This window comes from Magnolia sinica, chromosome 13 (assembly GCF_029962835.1).
Source record: "Magnolia sinica isolate HGM2019 chromosome 13, MsV1, whole genome shotgun sequence".
NCBI classification, from domain to species: Eukaryota; Viridiplantae; Streptophyta; class Magnoliopsida; order Magnoliales; family Magnoliaceae; genus Magnolia; species Magnolia sinica.
This window is the reverse complement of record NC_080585.1, coordinates 47,852,408-47,871,918: the sequence shown is the minus strand read 5'-3', so window position 1 is coordinate 47,871,918 and position 19,511 is coordinate 47,852,408. Positions and strand designations below refer to the sequence as shown.

At 40.7% G+C, this 19,511-nt stretch overlaps 1 protein-coding gene across 7 annotated transcripts in view; it reads left to right on the top strand.

The window, feature by feature from the left end:
- The window catches only part of LOC131223733 (uncharacterized), a 70,752-nt gene that overhangs the window by 12,429 nt on the left and 38,812 nt on the right, over positions 1-19,511 (top strand). For 6 of the 7 annotated variants that reach the window (XM_058219221.1, XM_058219219.1, XM_058219222.1 and 3 more), the window contains 6 exons: positions 6,095-6,183; positions 6,280-6,418; positions 7,108-7,182; positions 8,849-8,970; positions 9,061-9,136; positions 9,838-9,897. In XM_058219221.1, the coding sequence (XP_058075204.1) occupies positions 6,095-6,183; positions 6,280-6,418; positions 7,108-7,182; positions 8,849-8,970; positions 9,061-9,136; positions 9,838-9,897 (561 nt within the window). The remainder of the gene's footprint in view (positions 1-6,094; positions 6,184-6,279; positions 6,419-7,107; positions 7,183-8,848; positions 8,971-9,060; positions 9,137-9,837; positions 9,898-19,511) is intronic. The other variant, XM_058219223.1, reaches the window with a different exon arrangement.

Genomic DNA, 19,511 nt, shown 5'->3' with positions numbered 1-19,511 from the left:
TAGTCATGGTATTTAGGACTGCCGTTCATGTGCCTATACATCCTCTTTCGGCCGTGGACGTGGTGGTCAAGGTCGTGCTCTTTCTGCTACTTTTGTGATTATTTCTTTCGAGCCTTCTGTTAGTGATACTGCATCTACTGTTTCTGCTAAAAGACTTTCCTCACCTTTGACTCCTGCAATGCTCCAACAGATCGTGCAGGCCCTTTCCGCAGCCGGTATGTCAGGTATATCCTCATCTTCTATATGTTATTCGATTCGGGTGCTTCTAATCATATGACTGGTGACGTATCACATCTTCGCGACATTCGTCCCTACACTGAAAATCAGGCTATTTCTACTGCGGATGACACTCGACTACCCATTCAGTCCGTTGGTTCATTGACTCTCTCCTTCTGCCCATCGCCAGTTCACCCTTCGTGATGTGTTTCATGTCCCTAACCTCTCCTCAAATTTAATTTCTGTTGGTCAACTTACATCCAATAACTACTTAGTCATATTTCTTCCAAACTGTTGTTTTGTGCAGGATCTGGCAACGGGGAATGTACTTGGGAAGGGTAGGTGGCATGGTTGTCTGTACGTGCTAGACTTTGACCCATCTGTCACTGCGGCTCATTGTTTCTTTTCTCCGTCTTCATCAGATATTTGTTTAGCAAATAACATGTGGAAACTCTGGCACTTTCGCTTGGGTCATCCACATTCAGATCAGTTGATTCAGTTATTTTCTTCTGTCATGTTAGGGAATATTTGTCTTAATAAAAGTAATTTGGATTATTCTTGTTCTTCCTGTTGTCTTTCCAAAAGTAAGTGTATTCCCTTTCCTCTAAGTATTACAAAATCATCATCTATGTTTGAACTAGTGCATACGGATGTCTGGGGTCCTTCACCAATTATGTCACTCTCTGGATTACGATACTATGTTATATTCATTGATGATTTCACACGTTACACCTGGATTTACTTTCTGCACTCTAAGTCACAGGTTTTTGAAAAATTCAAGATATTTCACTCTATGGTGGACACTCAATTTCGGATAAAAATTCAAACTCTTCGCTCTGACTCAGGGGGAGAATGTTTCTCAACATATTTTCGTACATATCTTCAGGGTCATGGAATTATTCATCAGACCACCTGTTTTGATACTCCACAACAGAACGGGGTGGCTGAACGAAAAAATCGCCATATTGTTGAAACTGCCAACACCCTGATGACAGCTATGAGTGTTCCTCGTTCTTTCTGGGCGGAAGCTATGTTGTATTCAGTATACTTGATTAACCGGATGCCAACCAAAGTTCTGAACAGTAAATCTCCCTACTTTGTTCTCACTGGCTTACTTCCTACATATTCCACATTTTGTGTTTTTGGTTGTATATATTATGTTCACCTAGCATCATGTAAATGTAATAAACTCTCTCCAAAATCAGTCAAATGTATGTACTTGGGATTTGGAGAAACTCAGAAGGGTTTTCGTTGTTATGATCTGGTCTCTCGTCGTGTTCGGGTATCACGACATGTTGTTTTTCTTGAGCATATTGTCTTTCATTCATCTGTTCCTCCTCTGCACGCACCAAACTCTCTTGGTCTTACTGCTTTTCCTGACATTCCTTTTGCCTCAAGTACACTCCCTCGTCTGTTGCCGGTTTACTCACGACGACCACGTACAGATCCACCACCTATTACTCTCCCTACTGTACCTGTTGCCGATCTAAAACCCACCTTGATACGTCGTTCCGCTCGTGTATCGACAACCTGATCGCTTGATATACTCTATGTCTGCCATGAATGCTACTCTGGATACTGTATCTATTCCTACTTCATACCCTCAGGCAGCTACTCATGATTGTTGGAAGAAAGCTATGATAGAAGAACTTGAAGCATTGGATGATAATCATACGTGGGACATTGTCACTTGACCCACTGACCAACAATTAATTGGTAGTAAATGGATTTATTTTGTAAAGCTCAAGTCTGACGAATCATTAAATCGATACAAGGCTCGGCTTGTCGCTCAGGGATACAAACAGGAACGACGAAATTGATTATGATGAGACATTCGTTCCTGTGGCCAAGATGAAAACTGTTTGTACTCTTCTGGCAATATCATCCGTTTGTTCTTGGCCACTCGCTTAGATGGATGTGAAAAATGCTTTTCTTCATGAAGACCTCCAAGAAACAGTATATTTGAAACCTCCTCCTGACTCTTTAATCCTTGCCAATAAGGTATATCATGTCAGCTGCTTGTAGTGAGCTTGTCTGGTTACGTGGACTTCTTTTCGACTTGGGCATTCATCTACGGAATCATACTTCACTCAATGTAGATAATCTAAGTGCCATTCAGATTGCTTCTAACCCTGTTTTCCATGAACGGACAAAGCATATTAAAGTTGACTGTCACTTCATCTGAGAGAAGTTTCAGTCTGGGCTCATTTCTCTTCCACATGTTGCATTGCATCCTATGATCAGATTGTAGACATTCTCACGAAGTCCCTCATTTCTGCACATCAGTCATTTCTAGTTGGCAAATTATTACTTGCCGATGACTAGCATTAGTTTGAGAGGGCATGTTAGACATGCCACATGCCTTGTATAGCTACTTTCCATAGATGGATGATGTATAGCTAATTTCCATAGATAGATGATATATAGCTAATTTTCATAGATAGATGATTTTGTTTTTATCATTTACCTTGTATAGATGACTGTAGATCTCTATATATTCAACCCTTTAGGGTTGTCTCTAATACAAGAAACCAAAGGAGGATTGTCTTCTCTTTGTTTTCATAGGCATGGTGTGCCGTAAAGGCCATTACGTAAAGGTAATAGTGGCAACCATTACATGTTACGGGGTCGTAATAGTTGTAATAGTCGTTATGGAAAAAAATGACCTGTAATTGCCATTAACATCACGTTACATCTCCTCTAAAGGCTATAATAGCCCCGTAATGGTCTATTATGGGACATATAGGTTTTTCATACTTTTTAATCAACAGTACGGGGCAGATATAGGTTTTTCGGGTTTTTTTTTTTTTAAATAAATAAAAAAAATTAAAAAAAGAGAGACCATAACGGCCGTTACGGGGTTGTAACAGCCGTTATGCCTTGTATCGTAAAGGTAACGGTGGTGGCTGTTACGGAACACTTTGGGTATAGGCTATATGACCAGGTCACATGGAAAATCATCTTTAGCCGTGATGCAAATTCGACGAGGGATCCTTGTTCCGTAAGGATGAGCACAAGGAAGTTGAAAGGTTGGTTGTGGACGTTCTGATAGACAGAGATGAGGCATGGGCTGATACTGAGATGCAGACACAGGTACAGGAGCAAGTTGAGCAGCCCCTTGTGGGAATGAATCCTCCAAGGGATCATAGATTACTGGCGAGATACATGGATGACTTGAATGTTGCATTTGCCCTCATTATGGATGAGAGAAATCCATCTACTTTTCAGGAGGCTCTTGATGAGCCAGATGCCGAAAAGTGGAAACCAGTGATACATGATGAGATTAACTCTTTGTACAAGAATGAGACATGGGAGCCGGTGGAGCTTCTCGTCGGTCGAAAAGCGATCGGGTGCAAGTGGATTTTTAAGAAGAAATGGGATAGGTATATAAGGAAAGGTTGGTAGCGAAGGGATATGCTTAGAGAGAAGGTGTCGACTTCACTGAGATATTCACACCAGTGGTGAAGTAATTATCTATTAGATTCGTATTGGCGCTGGTTGCCCAATACAATCTCAAGCTGGAACAGATGGATGCGAAGACTGCCTTCTTGCTTGAGGAATTGGAAGAACAAATTTACATGAAGCAACTAGAATGTTTCGAAATACAAGGGGCAAAAAGCAAGGTTTGCAGGTTGAAGAGGTTGTTGTACAGCCTGAAATGGTCGCTTAGGCAGTGGTACGAGAAATTTGATTCTTTTACGGTGAGTAAGAAGTTTACCAAAAGTGACTAAGATCATTGTGTCTATTATAAGACACTGAATGATGGAAAGTTCATTATTTTGGTATTGTATGTTGATGACATGCTTATCACTAGTCATAGCATGTCTGAGATCGACATACTGAAGACTCAGTTATCATTGACATTTGAGATGAAAGATTTGGGGGCTACAAAGAGGGTTCTCGGCATTGACATACACAGACACAGAAGAGGAGCAGGCTATAATTATCTCAGGCTGAATACCTTGAGAAGGTATTGAAAAAGTACGGGATGGACAAGGCAAAGCCGGTCAGTATTCTCTACGTGGCTCATTTTAAGCTTTCTTCTGAAAATTGTCCTAAAACAGATGAAGAAAAACAAGTTGTCTCGTGTGCCTTATTCGAGCGCAGTTAGCAGCTTGATGTATGCCATAGTTTGTACAAGACCAAATATTTCACATGCGGTGAGTTTTGTTAGTAGATACGTGTCTAACCATGGCAAACAACATTAGGAGGTAGTGAAATTGCTACTTCAGTATATTCGAGGTACGCAGGACTACGTCTTATCATTTGAAAAATCAGGGGACAAGTTAGTAGGCTATGTGTATGTTGATTACGTGGGCATTGTGGATAATAGAAGGTCGACTTTCGTTTACTCGTTTGTGCAAGCGGGTGGAGCGATCAATTGGATGTGGAAGCTTCAATCATTGGTGACTCTTTCTACAACTGAAGTTGAGTATATGACAGTGATAGAAGCATTCGAGGAAGGTGTTTGGTTGAGAGGAATAATAAATCAGTTGAGGCTTTAGCAGGAGGTCGTGCCAGTCAATTGTGACAACAGAAGCGCGATCAATTTGGCTAAGAATTTTATTTATCAGTCACGTACTAAACATATTGATGTCCGTCATCATTTTATCCGACAGGTGCTCGAGGGAGGATGCATGACTCTAGAGAAGATTCACACAATCATGAATCCAGTTGACATGCTTACGAAGGTGGTTCCCATAGAGAAGTTCAAGTTCTGTGCAACTTCTCTGGGTTTGGTGAAGGCATAAATGGAAGACGGAGTGTGCACGAGAAGCGATGATGGAGCTATGATGGAAGGCTAAATCAGAGATGGTGATTGATAAGGAGCTATGATGAATAAATACTGAAGACATGGTGGAGATTGTTGTTGATGTCTTAAATTTGTCAATAGCAAGGTTTGTCGATGCCATTGACAGGTGCTCGATGTCATCAGAAAAATCTGGAAAATCCATGTATGCCATTAATAGATCCTCGATGGGAGGTCGATGCCATTGAATCCCATCGAAGATGTGCGCAGAATTGGGTAAGTGCGGAATTTGTTTCCAATCCCGGTTGTGATAGTATATATATCGGGTGTAATTGAGATTAGGGGATGAAAAAGGTGCTCTAGGGCTTTCTAATTCGCTCTTGAGGGTTCAAGGGCATAGTTAGGCTTGTGAAGTAGATTCAAGGCTTGTTTGAATCGGTAAGATTCTTATCTCTTGTAATTTCTGCTTTCATAGTACATTACTCGTCGCTTTGTGCCGTGGTTTTTTCCCCCAAGGGTTTTTCCACGTAAAATTCGGATTGTTCTTTTTTGGACTTGGTTGTGCGATTGCGAATACTTTGCTTGATTCATCTCTGGGTGTTTCCACGCTTTCCAACATGGATTACACCCCATACTCAACTTGCTTACTAGCTTTCCAGCTTGCTGCTTTCCTTAGCATGGGTTTGCTTGTTTTCTACTTTCTTTACTGGTTTGCTGGCTTTAGAGCTGCTCTAACTAGCTTCTTAAATAGTTTTTCTAACTGGCTTAACTGCTTTAATAGCTTAGTTGTCAACTCATTGCTCCAACCCTCACCCCTTATCTCCCCCAACTGGACCAACCATTGGGCTTAGGCTCTAGCCTGGCATAAAATTTTGGGCTGGACTATTTTCACTCGGTCCTGTGTTGAACAATGCGGGCTGGGTGGACAGAGCTTGGCCTGGCCCTAATGTGGCTCCGTTGACACCCCTAATACCTTCTTGATGAGTGCTCAAAATTCTGAGGCAGAAAGATGGTATTCTGATCAATTATGCCAGACATGTTTTAAGTTTTAACAACCTGAGCATTGTTAATGTGATATTTTGGTGTTTTATGTATTTCTAATTTAGTTATCTGGTTTTGTTTTTAAAGGTCTATGAAGTTACAGGCAGGATTAGCTTGTCATACTTCAAAGGCTATACCAAGCTACGAAAAGAACAACAAGTCGAGTGGAACAATCGGTAATTTTATATTCTGCGTGTATAGTATTTCTCTTCTTTTGATTATATTCAGTTGCTTTCAAGGGTAAAATGAATTTGATAAATTTTGCAATTCAGGGGCTTCTCTACATTCCATGCACTTCTCGCTGCAGCTATCTCTTTCTACCTCGTAGTGTTGTCAGATCTTTTTCGGGATGACGGTCATGATGAATTGGTTATAAATAGACATTCTACTCTATCCAACACCATATTGGGGGTAAGTTATTGCTAGAAAACCTATAATTATGGGTTCTTTTGTCACAGAATGGTCCTAAACCCATTATTGGGTTTATCTACATTTTCGTATGGAAATTTGTGGGCTCCCCCAATTACCCCCACAAAATGGTGTTATGAATTCGTAAGAAGATAAAGATGGGCAATCCTTCTTGGAGTGCCACTTCTTCAGCTCATTAGTGTTTTATGCACCAAGACTGAAAAAACCCATCTTGTGTTAACCTTTATCATTCCCTAGCATTCATTAGAATCTCGTTAGGGTCCTTTTTTGCATTTCTTGGCTTTATATGTGGTCTTCTTAGTCAATAAACTACCTTTGTCTATCCAATGGCAATTTGTCATTGACTGATTATAAACAGTTGGACTTGTGAGCCACAGATTCATAACAAACAGTTTGGAAATAATGGTTGCATGGGCACATAACTTTGTGTAGTTCTATTTTCTTGACGTGTGGTAGTAAATCAATTTATATTGTATTAGATTGTCTGCTGGTTATGTTTTGTGCATGCCAAATAAGTATCTTTGTATCAGATCAAAATTTTCATGCTTTCATCTTCCTCCTTTTCAGTTTCATGAAATAGCAAAAGATTGTGTGTGGAAAAGATAATTGCAGAAGTCATTTGCTTCTTACAGAACTAAGAATTACTTGGATGTTTTCTGTACTTCATGCAGGTCTCAATTGGTTATTTTCTTGCAGACTTGGGAATGATCCTTTGGTGTTTTCCAGCTTTAGGTGGAAAAGAGTATGTAAGTATTTATCTTTTCCAAAAAAAGAAAAAAAAAAAGAAAAAACAAAAAGAAAAAAAAGAAAGAAAAACGAGTCATTGTTTGTTGGACACCATAACAATTTGAGGTTATTATTGTTGTATGAGAATTAAGAGATAGGCTGCATAAGTAATGTAAATGAAATTTGCTGGAATATATAATCAAGAGATAGCACAATAAAAATAGAAAGAATAAATATGAATAATGGCAAGAAACCTAAGAATTAAAGAGCTGAGGCATGTTAATAGTGTTTTCTAAAAGATAAATTAGCTCCCAATTGTAGATCTAGAGGGAGGTCTAATGATGCACAAGGTCACAGTTTCTTTTCTTTGTTTTTTTTTTTTTGGTGTGTGTCTTAGGGATACAATAGCTCCACACGATCAATGGCTCAGATGAGGTGCATGCTCGATTTGGACCCCAACGAACAAAGACTTACAATATCTGGATTTGCCCAGCAAAAAGGGTTATCAACTGAAAAACAGAGAAAAATTTAAGTGCCTGCTATTCTTTTTATTTATTTTAATTTTTTTCCTTTTCCGAAAATGAAATCTGGAGCTCTCTAACTCCTTCCATTGGCGGGAGCAGTTGAATTCAACTACTTGGTTGAATTATTCAAACAGAACATGCGGCCAATGGAGATGGCTATGCATGGGATGGCATGGCACAACCAAGGACATGTGAGATAACAGTCACACATGCACCACACCCTCTGGGCACAGCCATGGCCACAGGCTGACCTAGCACAAGCTTGGCTCAGTTCGGGGTGCGCGTGCGTGGCAAAGAAAATTTCCAAGGTCCCTACATAGTTCCCTCTCTTATGTTTACTTAACAAATCTAAGGGACAAGGTCTATATGTAAGGGCTTAAAAGAGTCTCTACCTATCCGATGAGGGACAAAGGAAACTCGACACAAAAAGACAAACCTTCGCCCTACTTTTCCTTCCCATCATTTAATTTAATTTAATTTTTTTTTAAAATTCTGTTTATATTTCCAACAATTATAACCAATTTTCTTAGAAGTCCTTGAATGACTTGGATCTCGGCAGAGTTGATTCAGTTTCTGCAGGCTATCAGTACCAGATCCAGCACCCTGTTTTTTTGAGAAATCAGCAGCTCATTTTCATTCAGTCTTTTTCCTCTTTTTTGATAAATGTGTTTTTTTTTTTTTAAAATAAATTATTTATTATAATGTTGACTAACTTGCACTCAACCCAGAAATCTGTCTTAAATCTATCTCAAACTCCCAAGTTCACATCAGCCAAGAATTACCATAAAAGAAAACGAAATGTTTGACTCAGCAGACAATGAAGAATTCACCAATGTTATGAAAATTGACCCAGTTGATGATTGATTTTTCAGGTTTTTAAAAATCTTGAGTTTGGAGCTTATACTTGGATCCCATCCATAACTTGTCAGAGTCTGCAGTCCATCAAAATGTTTTTAAAATAGTTTCAGTTAGTAATTCCAGTCAGTTTGGTGAGGCTTCGAGTGTGGAGAATATTAAATAAAAGATGATCTGGTGATTGAAAAATTTACAGTGACACATCTGAATCCAATTCAGAAATCAAGAAACCAATTTCTGGTATGAGTCATTGTTTTTGAAAAATCGTTTATCATTGGAGGATAATTGGATGTGCTTCTCTGTTTAGGTTGTACATCATGGCCTCTCCATGTATTCGATCCTCCTCGCACTCATGAGCGGCCAAGCACAAATTTACATACTGATGGTTTTATTCACTGAAATCACAACTCCCTTTGTAAATTTAAGATGGTGAGTTCGGATCCCTAAAACTTTTATTCATTTTACTTTCGTGACAGTTTAGGTTGGCTTGTTTACCAAAAAAAAAAATAAAATCTGCAGGTATTTGGATGTTGCTGGACAAAAAAGTTCTAAGCTTTATGTCTACAATGGGATTGCATTGTTCGTTGGGTGGCTGGTACAGTGAAACTATTTCGTGTTTTTTATTTGATACTTCTTATGTGAATTTTGGCTTGGGACTCTATACTCATCACACGGTCTTGCACATGTACTGCATGATGCATCCCATTGTGTTGCTTATATTGTGTTATGAGTTATTATGCAATGCATTACAGATAAATTCATGTAGTTGATGGATAGTCATGGATTGTTTCGTTGTAAACAATCCATCATTGTGGGCAATGCTTAAAACTCACCAAGTCAGAAATCAGTCCACTTTACAGGTTGATATGTGTCAATGAATAACTGATCGAAATTTGGCCTCGATAGCTCTTACTTGACCAAGTTCTAAATGGATCTAGTTTTAAACATTGCTCCGACAGTTATTATATTATTTCAACAATTTAGAGAAATTTTATAGGCATGGAAGGAAGGCACCTGTACGTCTTGATTGGTCCACGTTGGCAGCGGGACCCATATATCCAAATACAGGCATCCTTTTTCAGCATGGTTGACCACATACACAACCAATTAACAGTCATGCTGGCACCCCCTTTTCCCACTCGTGCATGTGGGGTTAGCATGTTTTTATCCACACCTTCATTATTCTGATCAATATCATTTAAGCTTGAGATCGGTCATGTAATTTCCTTTAGTCTTTGTTTAGTTGACCTTTTTTCTGACAAGATCTGTTACCCTGTGGACAATCTATGACTTCAGGTTGCAAGGGTCCTTCTCTTCATCTTCTTCTTCACTCACATGTATCTCCATTTTGATCAGGTATCTGTCCGTTTATCTACTTCATAATTGTCCATGCATTTTGAGGCTTTTGGCAGTCTGTACTTGGTCATCATATATTTAATACCAACATTGGAACCTAGGAATCATCTAGGAAATAAGTCTTTTTGTTTTTCAAGTCTGGATTGACCTGTTATATGCTCCTTGACTCAATGATGTACACAGTATTCAGGCTTTCTGTTTAAATGGTCATGATTCAGTAATCCAGTCCAGACCATTGGTTTGTTGGGCCCCACTGTGGATGATTTTGCCCAGAATTCTTCTTGCTTGGACAATCCTACATTTCCAATTCGTTGCCTGCAACTGGACAGTTTTGAAGTGGAAATTTAAAAAAAAAAAAAAACAGTACTGATCAACATTCAACTGAAGAAAGGTCGAGGATTGGTGGTTAGGATGTCAATCTTGAGATTTCGGGCACAGTCTACCCACAGTGGAACCATACAAACCAATGGTCTTGACCATTGAACCATGGGCCACACTTTACAAAGTGAAAACCAAACATAGTGTACACATCCTCAACTCAAGGATTGTACAATTCCTCTTGTTGCAAGAGGCCTAGTCACTTCACCAGCTTAGGCTAGACTGGAATGAGGCAACTCACCCAATTCCAAATTGGTCAACAGTCTCCGAGTCTCTGAGCATTTTTTTTTTTTAATGTGCTTGGTGTGTTAGATAGGCCACATGCCTTGTATAGCCGATTCTATAATTCTATAGATAGAAGATGTATAAATAGAAGATTTTGTATTTATCATTTTACCTTGTATAGTCGTTGTAAAGCTCTATATATTCAACCCTTCAGGGTTGTCTCAAATACACAGAAAAACAAAGGAGAATCATTTTCCTCAAAGCCTTCATCGTTTTCTCTTTGTTTACATGGTATCAGAGTGATACCAATCCTAATCCGGCATTGCCTTCATCACCGGCACCACTGTCGTCAGATCCGGCTCCTCCCCTGTCAGATCCGGCCCTCCCCTGTCAGATCTGGCCTTGCCCTGCTATCCTGCTGCGTCAGCTACCCTCATATGGCCATCCCTAGGCACGTCCGCACTCCCCCAGGCCTGTTCGCACGCACCTGCGGACGATCCTGTGTACACCCCTGTGCACATCCCCTGCGCACACCCCTGCGCATTCGCTCCCTCCTGCAACACCTGCGCACATCCCTGCGCATTCGATCCCTCCCTAAGCACCTACTGCTGCACGTCCTGCTATCTCTGTCTGATTGATGTGTTGCTGTCTGCTGTTCTGATCTACTGCTGTCTCTTGCTGGTTGCTGTTCTAATTTGTGGCTGTAAGGTACTTTCTTCTTTCGCATAGTTCTTATCTCTTCCTATCTATGGATAAAGACTCTTGTACAGAGGCCCCTTGATGTAGTTTCGATGGCACCAACTACAATCTATGGGCCATTCACTTTCAGAGTTTTCTCAAGGGTCGTGGTTTGTGGGGACTAATTGATGGATCTGTTACTGTCCCTGCTTCCACTGATGCCGACAAAGTGGCTGATTGGGAAATGAAAAATGGACGGATTATTACCTGGATTCTCGATTCGGTCGATCGATCAATAGCTATTGCCCTCACGCCACATCGCACTGCTAAGGCTATGCGGGAGCATCTCCAGACAATATATCAATAGAGTAATACGGCTAGGTTATATCACCTGGAACAAGATTTGGTTCACCTTACTCAGGGTGACAAAAGTATTCAAACTTTCTACTCTACAATGATTACAATTTGGACAGAGATGGCTATGATGGATCCAGAATTCTCAATTGACTTTAAAATATTCCACACAATGCGCGAGAGTGCGCAAGTTAGACAGTTTCTTATGAAACTGCGTCCGGAATTTGAGCATTGCAGGTCTGCTCTCCTGAACCGTAGCTCAACTCCTTCAATGAATTCGGTTATTAATGATTTATTAGCCGAGGAACAACAACTGCTGATCATCTCTCAGGGGACATCTCAGGGACCATCTGACTTGACACTTGCTGTATCCTCCTCTGCACCAAACCGTGGTTCCACTCTTTTAACTTGTCGCGGCTATAACAAAGTGGGACATGTCGTCGCTCAGTGTAAAGATTGGTGTGCTTATTGTTGAAAGACTGGTCATGGAATTTAGGACTGTCGTTCACGTGCCTATGCATCCTCATTCGGCCGTGGACGTGGTGGTCGAGGTCGTGGTCGTGGTCGTGCTCTTTCTGCTACTTCTCCGACTACTTCCGCGCCTTCTGTTAGTGATATTGTTTCCACTGGTTCTGTTGAAGGTCTTTCCTCAACTTGACTCATGTGATGCTCCAGCAAATCGTGCAGATCCTTTCTACGGTCGGTATGTCAGGTATAGCCTCATCTTCTTCATGGTTCTTCGATTTAGGTGCTTCCAATCATATGACTGGTGATGTATCACATCTTCGCGATATTCGTCCATACACTGGAAGTCAGGCTATTTCTACTGCGGATGACACTAAACTACCCATTCAGTCCGTCGGTTCATTAACTTTCTCTCCTTTTGACCATCGTCAGTTTACCCTTCGTGATATGTTTCATGTCCCTAAACTCTCCTCAAATTTAATTTCTGTTGGTCAACTTACATTCAATAACGACTTAGTCATATTTCTTCTAAATTGTTATTTTGTGCAGGATTTGGCATCGGGGAGGGTACGTGGGAAGGGTAGGCAGCATGGATGTTTGTACGTGTTGGACTTTCACCCATCCGTTATTGCAGCTCGTTTCTTCTCTCCATCTTCCTCGGATATTTGTTCGGCAAATAAAATGTGGAAACTCTGGCACTTTCGCCTGGGTCATCCACATTCTGATCTTTTGATTCAGATCTTTTCTTCTGGCATATTAGGGAATATTTCTCTTAATAAAAACAATTTGGATTATTCTTGTTCTTCCTGTTGCTTTTCAAAAAGTGTATTCCCTTTCCTCTAAGTACTACAAAATCATCATCTATGTTTGAACTAGTGCATATGGATGTTTGGGGCCTTTTACCAATTATGTCTCTCTCTGGACTACGATATTATGTTATATTCATTGATGATTTCACACGTTACACTTGGATTTACTTTCTGCACTCTAAGTCACGGGTTTTTGAAAAATTCAAAATATTTCATTCTATGGTTGACACTCAATTTCGAGTAAAAATTCAAACTCTCCACTCTGACTCAGGGGGAGAGTGTCTCTCCACAAGTTTCCGTACATATCTTCAGGGCCATGGGATTACTCATCAGACCACATGTTCTAATATTCCACAACAGAATGGGGTGGCTGATCGAAAAAATCGCCATATTGTTGAAACCGCCAATACCTTAATGATAACTATGAGTGTTCCTCGTTCCTTCTGAGCGGAAGCTATGATGCATTCAGTCTACTTGATTAATCGGTTGCCAACCACAGTCCTGAATAGTAAATCTCCCTACTTTGTTCTCACTGGTTCGCTTCCTACATATTCCACATTTCATATTTTTGGTTATGTATGTTATGTTCATCTGGCATCACGTGAACGTAACAAACTTTCTCCAAAATCAATAAAATGTATGCACTTGGGATTTGGAGAAACTTAGATGGGTTTTCGTTGCTATGATCCGGTCTCTCTTCGTGTACGGGTATCACGATATGTCGTTTTTCTTGAGCGTATTGCCTTCCATTCATCTGTTCCTCCTTTGCCCACACTAGACTCTCCTGGTCTTATTATTTTTCCTGAAATTCCGGTTGCCACGAGTACACCTCCTTGTCCATTGCAGGTTTATTCATGACAACCACGTACAGATCCATCACCTACTACTCTCTCTACTGTACCCTTTATCGATCCAGATCTTATTTTGGTACGTCGTTTCAGGTGTACATCGACAGCCTGATCGCTTGATATACTCTATGTCTGCCATGAATACTACCCTGGATACTGTATCTATTCTTACTTCATATCATCAGGCAGTCAGTCATGATTGTTGGAAGAAGGCTATGGCAGAAGAACTTGCAGCATTGGATGATAACCATACGTGAGACATTGTTACTCGGCCTACTGACCAACAATTAATTGGCAGTAAATGGATTTATTCTGTGAAGCTCAAGTCTAACGGATCATTAGATCGATACAAAAGATCGGCTTGTCGCTCAGGGATACAAACAGGAACACGACATTGATTATAATGAGACATTCGATCCTGTGGCCAAAATGAAAACTGTTTGCACTCTTTTGGCAGTATCATCAATTCGCTCTTGGCCACTCAGATGGACGTGAAAAATGCTTTTCTTCATGAAGACCTCCAAGAAACAGTATATTTGAAACCTCCTCCTGGATCTTTAATCCCTGCCAATAAGGTTTGTCGCCTAAAGAAAGCTCTATACGGCCTCAAACAGGCCCCTCGGGCATGGTTCCAACGATTTCATGATGTTGTTACAGGAGTTGGCTTTACTCAAAGTGGTCATGATCCATCCTTATTCTTGTGCACCATTGAGTGTGGAATCGTCATTGTTCTCATATATGTTGATGACCTACTTCTGACTGGTAGCGATGATACTGATATTTCAACATTAAAGGAAGTTCTGAAGTCATCCTTCAAGAAGAAGGACCTGAGACATCTGACATACTTTCTTGGTCTTAAATTATCGTGTTCTATATGTGGAATCCTGTTCAGCCAGCGTAAATATACCAAGGATCTTCTCACATTGGCCTCATTAACGGATCAGAAGACAGTTCATTCCCTCGGAACTTAACGTTCAATATGGCCGTGACAATGGTGAACTCCTTGCGGACCCCACATTATACCGCCGTTTGGTTGGGAGTCTGGTTTACTTAACCATGACTCGCCCTGATATTGCCTATGCGGTCCAAGTTGTCAGCCAATTTGTTTCTGCTCCTCGGACTCTTTTTATGACTGCAGTATTGCGCATCTTATGGTACCTACGTGGAACTTTGGATCGATTTTTATTCTTCTCCTCCACGGCCTCTATGGACCTTCGTGCTCATTCAGATGCTGACTAGGCCGGTTGTACTCTCACACGCAGATCTATCATTGGCTACTGTGTTTTTCTCGGCACTTCTCTCATCTCTTGGAAGTGTAAGAAGCAGGCCACTGTTTCTAAATAAAGTACGGAAGCCGAGTATAGAGCAATATCAGCTGCTTGTAATGAGATTATTTGGTTACGTGGACTTCTTTCTGATTTGGGCGTTCATCTACACAATCCTACTCCACTCCATGTAGATAATCTGAGTGCTATTCAGATTGCCTCTAATCCGTTTTTCAATGAATGGACAAAGCATATTGAAGTTGACTGTCACTTCATTCACGAGAAGTTTCAGTCTCGGCTCATTTCGCTACCACATGTCGCATCCCATAATCAGATTGCAGACATTCTCACAAAGTCTCTCACTTCTGCATGCTACTCATTTCTAGTTAGCAAACTATTACTTGTCGATGACCGGCATTAGTTTGAGGGGGGATGTTAGACAGGCCACATGCCTTGTATAGCCAATTCTATGATTCTATAGATAGACGATGTATAAATAGAAGATTTTGTATTTATCATTTTACCTTGTATAGTCGTTGTAAAGCTCTATATATTCAACCCCTCAGGGTTATCTCAAATACAAAAAAAAAACAAAGGAGAATCATTTTCCTCAAAGCTTTCATCGTTTTCTCTTTGTTTACATGGTGACTGATTTTCAGGCCCAAGGATTTACATGTAACACTGGGGGCCCATTTGGATTTTACTTGGAAATCCTGAAATTGTAAATCCTAAAATTTGAAGTTATGATGTTTGATTGACATCCTGAGACAGTAATTACCCAACGATTATATGGATTGCAGGTGTGCCTGGTTGGCCAGGGAAACCATATATTGGGGCATCACATCTACAACATCATTGATCACTAGCAGTATAGTTAGAAGGCTTTAGGCACACTTGCCTCTGGAGTGCCTGAAACACCCAGGCGCTGATGTAGGACCGATGCATGAACTCAAATATTGTGTGAGATCAATTTGCAAAATTAACTTAATAAAAAACACAAAACCTGCTATCATCATCACAAATACCAAAATCTGAAGAGAAGATCATGCATAATTCTAGTCTATGTTACCAAGCATCATCCTATAAGACGATTAAATAATGGAAACTAGGATCTAATGGATGTAAGGATATCCAAATGGAATAGGGTAAAGCCTATTTCAAAGGTTAAGATCTACTACTACCTAGGGTGGAATTAGAGTTTAAGGAAATTGGAGAAAACTTGGAATTAGGGTTAATGGGGGGTAAATTGGCTAGAGAGGTTAAAGGTTTTAGGTACTAGGATAAGGGAATTAGGGTTTTGGATGGAGGGAATGTAAGGATTTGGGCTTAATTGAAGAATGTGAAGACTTAGGGTTTGGTAATATGGGGAAATAGGAAAATTTAGGATTTATAGGTTTAGGGTTAGGGTTTGTAAAAGAGAGAGTAGGGTTTTGATGCAAGGGTAGTGGAAAGCCAAAGGGACAAGAGTGTAGCTGTACGGTCACACGTGTGGGCTAGGTTTGTGAGGTCAAAGGTCCTTAGGGTTTGGCTCATCGATAAATGTATAAGGGATAAAGATCGGAAGAATGGTGATGACATGGGATGGAGAAGATCAAAGAGCTTGAAGAATACCTCGATGGTTGATGAAGTGATGAGAATGTGGGGGGAGAGATGGAAGCCTCGTACCTCCGTTGATGAAGATTAGTTCGCACCAATCTTTCTTCCAATTCACATGGAAGTCACTTTCAAATCACATGAAGATGGGAGAAGAAGCAATGAGCTTTTTCTCTCTGTTTTTTTTTTTTTAAAAAAAAAAAAAATCCTCAAAAACCCAGCTGGAGAGAGGTTACTCACCCCCCTTCTTTTTATAGCGTCAAGAACTTTTCAAAATTACAATTCAACCGTCTTATAAATTTTGACGAAAATGACCTTAGTTTAATGAAAAATCAACTAAAATCACTCATAAGGTGTCCAAACATAAAGAAATAATAAAAAGATTTGACATGTACGCAAAGGTGTACCTGAAGTGATGTCCTCATCGACTCTCCTCGGCTAAGAAGAGTTCGCCTCTGGCGGACTAAAACTCTGTAGCTCTCCAAGATGGGAGATTTTATCCACATGAAACACTATTCCATTTGCTGCTTTGAAGAACTGGGAATGAGAGGACCAAGAGGTGTCAGGGAGTATAGATGGGTTTAGAATGGAAATTGCTGCACCTGTATCAACAAGTGCAATGATAGGGATTGGAAAAGAATACCGAGGATGGAGTTCAACTTGGACTAAGGGAGTTAGACTGGCAGTCATGATGGAGGAAAGTGGGACTGGGACTGCTTCGGAGATGCTATCAACCTCATCTGGAGAGGTTTCATCAGAAGAATCTTGAGTCGGAATGATTCAGACTCACAACCTCTTCAGTAGAATGAAGAATTGGCAATACTGCATAGGGATCATCACTGTCACAAAGAGAATAAAGAGATTCGAGATCATCGTCTTTGTGTGGCAGGAGCGCGAATGCTTGTTCAATCATCTTAGCATACTTGGAACGATGGCGTTTAGGACACTGCTTGGAAAAGTGACCTTTCTTGTTGCAGAGGAAACACCGATCCGTGGTCTTCTATCTGAAGGGTTTCTTCTTAAGAAATTTCCATATTTGCTTTTTCTTGAACTTTCTTTGTCGAGAACGTGTATCATTACCTTGGAAGTAACGAGTCTTACGAAAATGATGCTTTTTCTTTTTGAATGTGCAATCACAAGACTGTTTGTCTTTGCATTTGATGGAGAGATACGGCTTGTCATAGGCTGAACCAAGACGAGTATTCATCTTTTCTGCCTTTTTCAGAAACTTATGCTGATTGCATAACTTTTGGACTGCTTGTAGGGAGGTCTGATGGAGCTGGCCTAGAGTAGCGGCATAGAGTGAAAGATTCCGCTGCTCAAGGAGTTTGGTAGTCTCATCACCAAGAGGATTCGGAAGGGAATTGAGATAGACTTGCTTTAGATTGACATCATCTTTCCCGCCAATGATATAGAATCTTTTAGACATCTTAGCATAGTGTCAATCTAAATTAGCTTTTTCAAATGAGCAGACCTTTATTTGTAAGAATTCTTCACGAGCTATGCGAGCATAGGAGGTGGAATCTCCAATAAACTCTAGATAAATGAAGCTAATAAAGGCTTCAACGTTGTTTTCTTGTAGGAGCTGAAGCTAGCGATATTCACCAAGCATATTCCACCATTCTCGAAGATTACCACTGAATCTTGCAACGACTTTTTCACAAGTATGGCGTGCAGTAGCACCTGGAGCTTGCAAATCTTCTCTCATCCATGCATAAATATCCATGAGTCGCTGTTGCCATTCATGAGGTGGAAGATCATCAAGAGTAAACAGTTTCTTGTGATCATTTTCTGGAGCAATCATGTGAGGAGCTTGAGGTGGAGGAGCAGGTCTGTCTTCATCAACATCATTAGCAGCTTCATCAATATGAGGATTAGGTTGTGGAGCCTGAGGCTGTAGAGTAGGCTGCTGCATAAGTTGATCTGGGACAGCTGAATCACAACTGTCAGACTGAGAAGAATCATCGGAAGCACCATCATCGCTGATTCCATCCAGTGATGGGATCAATGCTTGATTTCGAGGAAGGAAGCAATAAGATTTAATGGCTCTTGAGGCATGAAATCTTCAGAGGGAAGAGAAGAGGCCATCAGATCATAGGTGAACAAATGTTCTGAGTCAATAGGTTGTTTGCCTTTAGAGGAAGAGGGGATAGAAGGGTGTGAGGCTGGTTGAGTGGGTGGATTATGAGGGGTAGGAGGTCGAAAAGATTGTGAGGCTGAGGGCTGAGGAGGTTGAGGGAGTGGTTGGCTATAAGATGGAGTAGGAGTAGCCCATGGGACTATTGGGACTGAAGATGGCATTAGTGGTAATGGAGGTTGAGTGGGAAGTGGATTTTGTCTAGGGAATAATGGATTTTCTTCAAAAATAGAGGGAGCAGGGCGAGGCGGATTCTTGAGAGAATAGAGCTGAGCCTTCAAATTCTTCCTTTCCATTTCTTTTTACAGAAGATTAGAGTCACGAACTGTTGTGGCAATGACATACAGTTCCTTTTCAATTGCAGCGATACGGGCTTCTAACATAGGAACAACTGGGCTTTGTTTTTGAATAGTAGCCGCGAGCTGTTGCTGTGTATGCAAAATTTTCTGCAACGCACGATTCTGCTGAGTGGCATTCTCAGCTTGCCAATTTAGAGCTGCTTCTGTGGCCGAGACACGTTTAGGAGTACCATCTGTCTGAAAACCAGGAGGATCTTTGATTTTCTAAACATATCATGTCCGTTCTGCTGGATGACCAAAATCATCAGTAGGAGGGAAGTGAGGATCAGATGCTGGCTCATAAGCGCATACCATGGGTAGAGAGGAGATTGGATGAGGCTTTTGAGAGACAGAATGGGAACATCGGAGATGGGACAAGGCCTTTCGATAGTATGGCATGAGTGGTGGTTTAGACGCAGGCTTTGAATGGTTTGGAGGTAATTGAGGTGGCTTGGGTGAAGGAGATTGTGGTTTAGGGCATGAAACTGTACATGGAGGAGATGCTGGTGGTGGAGGTTTAGGAT